General features: G+C 55.9%; 1 protein-coding gene across 3 annotated transcripts; it reads left to right on the top strand.

The window, feature by feature from the left end:
• The first annotated feature begins 30 nt into the window (after positions 1-30).
• FAM234A (family with sequence similarity 234 member A) lies at positions 31-10,368 on the top strand. Of its 3 annotated transcripts, XM_088657092.1 has the most exons (13): positions 103-135; positions 1,262-1,430; positions 2,284-2,572; positions 2,666-2,785; positions 2,893-3,072; positions 4,418-4,548; positions 5,340-5,472; positions 5,627-5,768; positions 6,582-6,722; positions 7,146-7,221; positions 8,327-8,485; positions 9,087-9,192; positions 9,311-10,368. In XM_088657092.1, exons 3-13 carry the CDS (start codon positions 2,317-2,319, stop codon positions 9,520-9,522), a joined length of 1,656 nt encoding a protein of 551 aa, XP_088513218.1. In that variant the 5' UTR covers positions 103-135; positions 1,262-1,430; positions 2,284-2,316; the 3' UTR covers positions 9,523-10,368. The 3 variants fall into 3 exon arrangements, with proteins under 3 accessions (XP_034987372.3, XP_034987373.3, XP_088513218.1); XM_035131481.3 differs by lacking the exon at positions 1,262-1,430 and having other exon boundaries at positions 31-135; positions 2,281-2,572; XM_035131482.3 differs by lacking the exon at positions 1,262-1,430 and having other exon boundaries at positions 34-135.
• Positions 10,369-10,887: the final 519 nt, after the last annotated feature.

Genomic DNA, 10,887 nt, shown 5'->3' with positions numbered 1-10,887 from the left:
ACGTCGATTCTCCTCAGCCCCGCCCCCTCGCCGGGCTCCGGAGCGAGGCGGCGCTTGGCGCATGCGCTCTTCCCGCGCTCGCCAGGCCCCGCCCCTCGGCCGGACCGGTCGGAAGGAGCGCCGGCGCCCCCCGAGGTAAGCCGGGACGGCGCCCCTGGGCATGTGCAGAGCGCCGCCAGGAGGGAGGCAGCGGGCACTGGAAGGACCCCCGGCGTCGAGGCGGAGGGAGGGCGCCGTCGGGGCAGCCGAGGGGCTCCGGGCCCGGCTCCGCTTGGGTGCCCCTTCCGCCTTCCGGGGCTCCGGACTACAGCTCCCAGCAGCCCCGGCAGGGCGGCCCCAGAGGGGGCCGATGGGAGTCGTAGTACGAAGCGCCTGCAGGCCACGGGGGGGCGGAGAAATACCCAACTGCAGCAGGGAGCCTGCCCCCTCCGCCTCGCTTTCCTGCTTCCCCGGGCACAACACTCCCAGCCCGGGACGCCCCCCCCCCGGTGCCTCCGCGGTCCCGATCCGGGGGCTCCGTCGGTGGCAAAGAGAATTAGGCCCGTTCCTGGAGCAGAAGGACGCTGCTGGGGGCTGCTAGGCGACTCTCAGCCGCCTCTAGCATATCATATTATCATTATTACTAATGTTGCTATGATGAGTATTATCATTAATTATTTCAACCCCTATAACGACTATAATTATTAATTATTAGTATTACTTGCAGGAAAAAATAGGAATCGCTAAAAACATAAAAAACATAAAAAAGCAATAATTTATAAAGAAACTAGCTGGCCTGGCCATGTGTTGCGGTAGCTTGTCCCTGTGACTACTCCCACCCTGTTCTGACCTATGACCTATTCTGCCCCCCCCCATGCTGTGGAGAGGGAAGCTTTCCTAGCTGCAGTACCAGTGTAGCCATTGCTAGTACCAGTGTAGCCATCGCTAGAGGACTGTTTTGCAACCTCTCCTGTGCTCCCAGCATCCCCGGCTGTCGTGAGTTTTGTGTTCAGGAACAATGGGTTTTACCTGCCATAGGTGTGACATGTTAAGATTTCCTCCTAATGAGCAATTTAGGTGGCTCATTCGAGGCTTTGCCAACCTTCCCACAGTCCAGCCCGCTTCCTTAGTAGCTGCGGACCTTGGCAAAGATAGCAAAGTAAATCATCTTCTGTCTCTCTTCTTGCGCAGCTGGAAGTCTGCGTGTGAACTAACAAGAAGCAGCACACTAAAAATCACAAAGAATAGCTTCTGTCTTCTAAACTAAAAGCTTTATTTACAGAGCAATAAACAACAGCCCTGGCGAGAGACAAGGCATGACTGCTCTCTTCGCCAGGCAAAAAACGAAACTGAACCATGTAGACTCAGAGAACAAAGAATTGTAACATGATCCCCCTTTGCTCCCTCCTTCCCAGTGATCAGGCGACACAGCAAAACAGCTCAACCCTTTAGTGGGTCTTCTGCTACTCCTTACATGACATCTATCTACACAAACTGTATATGGTCAGTCGCATTCAGTGGTACTTCTACTTACAAATTTAATGCGTTCCGAAGGCACATTTGTAAGTCGAATCCCATAGGAATGCATTGGGAGAAAAAAAATTGTAAGTCGAAGCAACCCTATCTAAAAATTCGTAAGTAGAAAAAATCCTATCTAAACCTCATCCAAGATGGCAGACGGAGCGCCGTTCATAAGTAAAAACATTTGTAAGTAGAGTTATTCGTAAGTCGAGGTACCACTGTATTTGCTTGGGACGTTGTGCCCAAATTTGAACACAATCAGTCAAGCGGTTTCAGAGAAAAGTGGAGACACACCCACATGGTCAGTTTACATTTCTTTTATATACAGTACAGTGGTACCTCGACTTACGAATGACTCGACTTACAAATGTTTCGACTTACGAATGGAACTCCGTCTGCCATCTTAGATGCGGTTTAGATAGGATTTTTCTGACTTATGAATTTTTAGATAGGTAGGGTTGCTTCGACTTGCGAATTTTTTCTCCCAATGCATTCCTATGGGATTTGACTTACGAATGTGCGTTTGGAACGCATTAAATTCGTAAGTCGAGGTACCACTGTATATAGATTACACATTTTAAAAAGCAGCTGTGCACAAATGAATTCTGTGCGGACCCCACAAACTGTAGCAAGGAAAGCACCGCTCTGAATGCTGTTTGCTGGGAAAGGCGAGAGGGCTGTTGTCCTGCTTACAGGCTTTCTGCAGGAGTTGGGTTGGCCGCTGTGGGTCTGGGCCAGGGCGGCATTTGTTTGGCCTGATCTAGGCTCCCTTGCGTGCAGCAGGATCCAAGCCCCTTGCCCAAAGAGTCGGCTAGGATGGAGAGCAAAGACCTGGAAGCCGAGATCCACCCGCTCAAGAACGACGAGGGCAAAGGTCCCGAGGGCCTGGCCAACTGCACCCAGAAGGAAGCGGCCCCCAAGAAGCTCAAGCGGCTCTCGCAATGGCGTACGGCAGCCTTCTTCCTCTCCCTGTTCCTGTGCCTCACGGTGGTGTTTGCCTTCTCCTTTATTATCCCATGCCCTGTGAGGCCCATTTCCCAAAGGATGTGGAGCAGAACGTACGAGGACGCAGGTGAGTGCGTGGGCGCAGGGGCTGCAGCCGCTCCTGGGACCCACGGGTGCTTGCGGCCCATTGCTGAAGCCGCCCATTCTGGCCTCTTTGCAGCGACCTACGCATTCCTGGCCTTGCGGGACGTCAACAAGGACCGGGTGCAGGATGTCCTCTTTGCCTTCAAGGCTACCAATGCCAACAGCAACAGCACCAACAGCTCTTGCTCCAGCCAAGGTGAGGGTTCCTGGGGCTCAAGCAGGCTCGGCTCTGCAGGGGCTGCTCCTTGGGGGAGAGAGGGGAGGAGGCCGTCAGGGCTGAACGGGCTGCTCCTCTTCCTCCAGGCTTGGCCTCCCCCTGTGCCTTCCTGGCCGCTCATTCAGGCACCAACGGCAGCACGCTCTGGCAGAGGCCTGTCGCCCAAGAGCTCCTGCTGATGGACTGCTCTGGGGAGCATGAGCACACCCCAGCCTGCCTCATTGTAGGGGAGCCGGACATCCTGGAAGCCATCAGCTTGGAGACAGGTAGGCAGGTGTCCAGCAGTCCCTTGCCCAGAGCGTCACGGCAAGAGGGCAAGGGACAAGGGGGTTGTGGGGGGTGTCTTGCCAAAGGCAAGGTGGTTCTACAGTGGTGCCTCGCTAGACGAATTTAATTCGTTCCACATGTCTTTTCTTATAACGAAAAATTTGTCTAGCGAATCCCATAGGAATGCATTGAAAAAAAATTTAAATTTTTTTTTTGGCCATAGGAACGCATTAATTGAATTTCAATGCATTCCTATGGGAAACCGCGATTCGCTAGACGAATTTTTCACAAAACGAATTCGTCTAGCGAGGCAACCTCCGCTAGAAAAAGCCTTTCGTTAAGCGGAAATTTAGTTAAGTAGGGCATTCGTTAAGCGAGGCACCACTGTATTAAAATGAGATTTGTGAGCAATACAAAATACACAAGCGAGTGGGAAGATTAAAAATTACATTCTAAAATATAATACATACCAAGCACACACTTCAGCCTGCCACTTGGAAACCCTCAAGAAGCGGCAAAGCGACTCCCCCAGGTAGCCTCCACTTGCATGGCCCTGTGGCCGCTCAGTCCACGTACAAGCTTCAGAGAAACTCTTCCCAAACTGTCTGATTTTATAGATAGCCACCCCCTCCCAATGCCTCACTTTTTCAAAACAATGTCCAACATCAAAGAAGGTACCCATGTGGAGCTTCTCCTCCTCCCCACGTTCCCAGGACATTGAAGACTGTTTTCACACCATCAGAAAAGTCAACAAGAGGGGGAAGGAACAGAGGAGGCAGGAAGGGCTCTGTGTCAGATCACTAGCTCCTCAATATAGTTTGTCTTCCGCATGCACTTCCCATTCTCATGAAGGAGTGAAGAGTACCCATCCCACTGGTTGGGCGCCTTTGCATCCTGCAAGTGGGCTGGCACTAAGTGAACTGGACGCAGCTTTGCTCTGGGCAGCACCTGTCAGATTCCATTCTGCTCCGACAGACGAGAGCTGCCTACAGGATCACCCACAGATCTGTCTGCCTGGATCAGCCACAGGAGGGATCAGCGACTGGGTGGCTGCTGGGCCTCTTGAGTCTAATTCCATTGGGTGCCAGAGCCTGCTCTGCTGCAGTCCACTTTGATGCCCAAGCCAGGAGAGCCTTGGAGCTCCTGACTTCTGGACATTTCTATTCTAGCCCATATTGTGTGTTCCAAAACAGAAAGTGGGCAAGAGGGAAGGAGAGGCAGAGTTGTGGCCGGGAGTGTGAGTTGGCTACCATGGCAAAGGCCCCCCAAATGCTGGGAACTGCGGTCCTTTATCCCCTTCCTCCCCTTACCCCACAAGGCCCTTGCTTCCTGCTTATTCCTCAGGCCAGACTCTGTGGAAGGAGCCTGCCGACCTCAGGCCTAATTCGACAGTGCTGAGTCCATTGCTGAAGATCCCAGACGTCAACGGAGACGGCACTTCTGACCTTTTGGTCTTCACTGAGATGGAAGAGGAGGTGAGCTTGCCTGCTGGGGCAGCTAGAGGTGTCCCCCCTCCAACCGCCCGGGGAAGGGTGGGCCACTTTCCCTCTCCGAGGGAAAGAACTATAGATAACTAGCTGGCCCTGCACGCCTTGCTGTGTGTTGGTCTGTGAAATGGAGGGTAATAGTCCCCCGTCAGATACCCCTGAGCCTCAGAGTCCCCCTGAGTCGAGGTGAGATACTGTGGAGAGGGCAGGTTTCATCCCTGTGTCTCCCCCCACCCTGTTCTGACCCATTACGTATCCCTGCTCCCTATTTGCCCCCCCCCCCGGCATCCCCTCCAGGCAGGCCCCTACCTCCACTTGGCAATGTTGGTTATTTGGTGGTGGCCTAGGGGTCTGATAATGGCCGCCTTGGTGGTTTCAGTTGCTTGGTTGATGATGTCATTTGGTTTGTGGGTGTGGCTTAGATTTCACAGGAAGGGAGGGGGTGGGGGAGGGTATTACGCCACTTGAGGGCGCTGTTTGACTTGGTGGAAAACCAGGTCTATACCTGCCCAGGTGTGTGATTTGAGGGATTTGAGTGGCCTGGATCGTTGTGTCAAAATTTCAGGGCGATCGGTCAAGTGGTTACGGAGAAAAGTGGAAAACGCAGTTTCACGATTTTTACATTTATATATATATATATAGACTATAGCAAGGAAACTTGGCATTTATTCAGCTTTGCCATGCAAGCCTCTTTAAGGCTGGGCAGGCAATGGCGGCAGCAAGGGAGCTCAGCTTCCTCCCCAGGAGCGAGAATCCCATGGCCTTCGCTTGCTCTGCAGATTCAAGCCCACTTCTATTCAGGGAAACATGGCACCCAGATTGGATCGGCTGGCACCTTGCATCTTCTGGGACATGTCAGCTACCTCATGCAAGTCACTCCGAAGGGCTCCTACTATGTGCTCCTGTACACAGGTGAGTCCTTCCGCCTCCAGAGACGGGCCCTGTCTTGGCCCAGCGGTCCCTGGCGAGGGCGGGGTCCTCTCTGGAGAAGGGCTGTCCTGAGACGCTCTTTGGAGTCTGGCAAAGACGCTGCTGCTTGGCTCACCTGACTCCCTTCCTCCCCCAGCAAAGGCCCTTTATGCCTTCTCTCTGAAAGCGCTTTGTGAGATGGCGTTCATCTCTCCTGTCCACAGCAGCTCTGGTCTGACAGAAGATCCCCACTGGGAGATGGCCATCAACAGTGCTACGCACCAAATCACCTTGCTCAGGTACCGCTTGTAGCTCTTCCAGCAGGGGCGGGAGGCGGGGTTGACCATTGGGGGGCTTGGGGAGAATCCGTAGGATGGGAACTTGGGAAGAACTCAGTTCATAGGAAGGGGGACGCCTGAGAGCAGCAAGTGGGGTTGAGAGAGAGAGGTGGTGCTGCTCCTGTGAGCCAAAAAGTCGCCAGTTCAGCTGGTGACCTTGTATTAGGAAGCCCCAGTGCTTTTTTTCTTAAAAAATGTTTAGGGCAACCATACCCTAGGCTGAGCCCAACTTCTCTCACCACCAAACACAAGGGAACAACGTATATTAAGTAAAATAGAAACACCGTCACCTGACCCCCCATCTCCTTCTATCCCCCTCTTTCTTCCCAATGTCTCAACAAATGAAACTGATTTGTAAAAATGTTATGTAAATCAAGAAAACCTTTAATAAAAAAAATGTTTAGGGGTACTTTCACTTTGACTCAAGAAATACGGCAAATGAACAAAAGTGCAAAGAACATGCATTACAGCGGGAAAGGAAAGGAAGCCTCCATCGGAGGTGGTAACAGCAAAACGGACCGATCCCTGTGCTAGATTCCAACTCCTACTTCACACATTAAACGCTCGCTTCGCTTCCGTCTGAGACTCAGGAAATGAGGCCACCATCGGGGGGGGGGCAGCAACAGAACTGACGATTCTCTTCTGGGGGTCAGGAGGGTAATGCGGGTCTCTCCCCACCAGCCTCCTCTTGCCCTCATTGGTGTCAGCTGGCACAAGCGCCCCCTGCAGGCCCAGCTGAGCAATGACCAGTGCTCTTGGTCCCTCCCTCTTTAGCACGGGAGAAATCCAGTACCTGACAAAGATGCCGGTGACTTCGAGCGCCGATTTTCTGGTTTCAAGATCGAACATGCTTGAGCTGGTGGACGGGCAGCACTTGGGCTCGATGTGGGTCACAGAGACACCCCGCATCCTAAGGTAAGGGGTGCCTGCCAACAACCATGACCTGTGGGGTCTGACTCTGGCTTGTGCCTCGCCTTCAGTGGTGCAGGGAGAGTGGCCTGAGCTGTGACTTTGCACAGGAGGGAGAAGGGGAAAGGAGGGCAGGCCAGCCGGTGGTTTTGCCATGTGCAATTACCGGTAATTACAGGTGGGCTTAGCAGACCCGAGGAATTTGCCAATGGTGCTTCTGAGCGCAGGCAGACTGCCCAAGGAAAGAGAAGGGCTTGTGCAACTGGGAAGGGAGGGGGGCTTCCCCACAGCTCTCTGGAGATAAATCCCTCTCTCCGCTTCCCGTTTTTCACCAAAGATTTCTTCCCCCTTTTCTGGAAGGGTGGGGTGGAGGAGGGAGAGGGCTGCTGGGAACGGCTTGTTCAGCTCCTCCTCGTCTCCCTCTTGCAGCAAACCCGTGCTCGGATCCTACAGGAAGGACGAGGTCGACGTTATTCTTGTGACCAGAGAGTCTTCCAGGAAGAAGGTTTGTTTAAAGGCCCTTGCAGAAAAGGCAGAGTTTTATGAGGCTGATCGATTTCTTTTATCAATTAAATTCCAATGCTGCCTTCATCTGGGGATCACAGGGTGGTTTACAGCAAAAAGAGCAGACCTGTTCAGGGAAGTTTTTTCATGTCTGCCATTTTATTATTTTTTATATTTTGCTGGAAGCTGCCCAGAGTGGCTGGGGCAACCAGCCAGATGGGCAGGGCATAAACAAGAAAATCATCATCATCATCATCATCAAAATGCACAGCACAATAGCAAGCAAGAACAATGCCTTTGGCCCCCTGCGGCCCTGCCCCCCCCCATTAAAAAGGCGCCAGGCAATCCTTCCTGGGGAGAACATCCACATCGGGAGTCCTTGTGTTGCCCCCCTCCAGACTTCTTGTGGAGTAGGGCTGTGGGCACAGAAAGCAGGGCCTTGGGTGAGAATCGCAGGGTCTCGGTCGGTTCATATGGGGAGAGACAGTCCTTGGGGTATTGAAGGCTTTTAAACCAGTACTTTGAATTGGGCCCCCAAACTGATTGGCAGCCAGTGCCGTTGGGCCAGGCTTGGCAATGCACGCTCAGACCGTCTTGCCCCGCTGAGCATCGTGGCCACTGAATTCCAGAGTGTCTTCAGAGGCAGCCCCAGGTGTACCGCCTTGCAGTAACCTAGCCTAGAGGTTACAGGAGGACAGGTGACAGAGGTTGGGCTGCCCCAGTGCAGGTGGGGGCACAGCTGGACCACCAGCCAAAGCTGAAGGAGGGCCCCAAGCAACAGCAATGCACCCAGGAGGACCCCAGGTTGCGTACCTGCTCCTTCAGAGAGAGTGTCACCCCCTCGAGCAGGACACCTCCCACCCTCAGGACTTGGGTGGCTCCTTAAAGATGGCACAACCTCTGGTGAAGTAGAGTCCGCTTGATCAGTTACAGATAGGCATGCATTTTATAGGCTTGGTCCTGGCCTGCCATGGAGCAGCTTCCGGGTGCTGAGAGCTTTTGCATTGCCCAGCACCCCGTGGCAGAAGGACCCGGAGGGGCTCCTTGGGGGCAGGGGCTGCTGAGAAGGCAGCACCCTCTAAGGCGGGCCTCCTCCCTCTCTGCAGGTCCTGGTCATCGGAGGCACCTCTGGAGACACCGAGTGGGAGGCCGGCCTGCAGCTGCTCTCGGGCGCTGACACCCCCCGGCCGGCCACCCTGCCCACTGCCGACCGCAGATCGATCTTCCTCTTCTGGGGCCTGTACCAGAGGGATGCAAACGGAACGGTAAGCGGAGATGGCCGGGGGGGGGGCAGGCAGCCTTCACTGCAGGGAGGGGGGCATGCTGGAGCTGCAGGGAGGGAATGCAAAGAAAGTGTTTCTTCTGCCAGCTGGCTTTGGATGGGGAGGGTTGGCTGAATGGAATTTGCCTTTGGGAATCTCTAGCTCAGTTGGCAGAGCATGAGACTCTGAATCCCAAGGTCGTCGGTTTGAGCCCCACGTTGGGCAAAAGAGTGGACTTCGCATGCAGTTGGACTAACGACCTTTGTGCTCCCTCCCAACTCCACTGCGATTCTATGAATGCCTTCTGTACCCCAAAAGGAGAACCCCAGCCTTCCCCCAGATCTGGCTTGGTGTGCCCGGGGCGACAGTCGCGCTGGCACGGAGTTGCCCGGTGCCCCTGCCCCTCTCTTCTGCCGCCATGTAACAGAATCACTTTCCCTAATTTCCACAACCTCGCCAGGGCACATTTCAAGCAGGGAATGCGCTGCCTCTGCGTGTTTGGGGGGGGGTCTTGTTGGCAGGGCCTGCTCTGCACGGTTTGCCCAGCCTGGGCCGCCCTTGCCTGGCGCCTGGACTGCAGCGCTCTCTTCTCTCTTGGCGCCAGGGGTCCTGGGACGGCGCCCAGCAGCACCTGTACCTGTTCCACCCCGCCTTGCCCAACGTCCTCCTGGAGGCGAGCAACGGCACGGAGCACATCGTGGCCTTTGAGGGTGAGTCGGGGGCCTCCCGGGACCCTTCCCCAGGCTGGCTGGGTGGGTGGCTGCAAGGAGGAGGGGGGTGCCGCTGCTGCAGCCTATCCCCCAATCCCTCACCCTCTTTCACTTCCAGGGGTGCTCTTTGAGCGGAGCCGCCATGCCTGCTATGTTCTCCTGACGGGGCCCCAGGTGGGGCAGCCCCCTGGGCAGGTGGTGCTGTCGAAGCAGAAGCTGAAGGAGGCCATCGCCGGCAGCCGCGTGATCTGGCTCAACCAGGTGGTGCAGGACAGCGAGCAGAACGTCCGGGAGCACTTCCTCCGGATGAGGTACCGCAGCCCCCGCTGAGCGCCGGCAGGGCAGGGGTGCGAGGAGAAGACGACCCCCCAGGACCCGAGGCAGCGCCAGAAGGCAGAGAGAAGAGCTGCCGTGAGGCTGACGATGGGCAGGGGGGGAAACGGGCAGGGCTGGCATGGCGGAGGGGGCCTTCCCAGCGCTGCTCCTCACCTGAACCCCGGGAGATTCCTGCAGGAAATGCTCCCCTCTGTCTTTGCGGAGGCCTGGATTGGGGGGCAAGCAAGCATGTGGCCCCTTGACTGGCGCTGGAAGGCTCCTCCACCAATGGACTCTCCTGGGGGGAGGAGAGGGCTCGGCACCCCCCACCTCACTGGGGCTGATGTCAGCAGCCCCCACTCCCTTGGCTGCCCAGCTCCTCCTTCCTCCCTCCCTCGCTGCTGCCTCCACCGGCAGGGAGCCAGGGCCAGTCGCTTGGGTGGGGGGGCCTTGAGAGGTCAGGGGGACCCTGGCCCGCAGCCTGGGAGGAGGCTGTGGGGCTCTCCCTTCCTCCCCCTTCCCCAGGCGCCTGCCTTGCCCCCCTGCTGGCCTTGGCTTCAGGCCCCACCTGGCACAGGGAGGAGGAAGGGGGTTGGCTGCTTTGCAAGGGGAAGGGCCCGAGACTCGCCGCCCCCAACCTCCTTTACGCAGGCAGCCCACCCCCCACTCTCAGGACTGGAGCCAATGGGGCTGTTTTTCGGCCTCCGGGGATTTCTCGAAGTTTTTTCCTTTGGTGGTGGAAGTTTCGCACGCAGGGCCACTTCTTGTGCCTGAGGCGGTGGGGACTTAGCCAGCTCGCTACTGCTGCTGCTGCTGTTGCTGCTACTGTGGTTTCAATAAATCCTGGTTCCTTGTCCACGACCTCCGTTTTCCGTCTGTCTCGGGGCTCCTGCATTTGGTCGCCAGAATGAGCCGGGCCCCCAAACCTGTGGCATTCACTTGGGGGGAAGGGAGGAGGCGCCATTGGCAGAGGCACCTCCCCTCGACACCCTCTCCCCCTGCACATGCTCTCTCGGGGATGAAGAGGCTCAAATTCAAATCCCCAGGACTGGCAAGGAGAACCCCGTGACCTGGTTATATGCCAAATAAATGGGGGGTGGGGGTTTCAAAGAGAGGCCTCTGTGGCAGGGAAGCCCCCCCCCCTTCGCCCCAATAAGCCCTTAGGGACTTGAAAGCGTCCCTTGACATAAGAGGGGAGTGTTTGCGGTCTTGCCGAGTCCTTGGTCGGCCATACCCTTGCTGGAGACCTGCCTGCCACCTCCTGGACTCAGCAGCAAGAGGACCTCTGCCCTTCGGCAGAGTTGATCCTGCGCAGGTTTTCGGTGAAGGACTGGTTTGCTTTCTGCCATGTCAGACCACTGGTTCCTAGAGCCTGCTGCT

The sequence above is a fragment of the Zootoca vivipara genome, chromosome 13, assembly GCF_965207765.1.
Source record: "Zootoca vivipara chromosome 13, rZooViv2.hap1.1, whole genome shotgun sequence".
NCBI lineage: Eukaryota > Metazoa > Chordata > Lepidosauria > Squamata > Lacertidae > Zootoca > Zootoca vivipara.
This window is presented reverse-complemented; position numbering and strand designations above follow the sequence as displayed.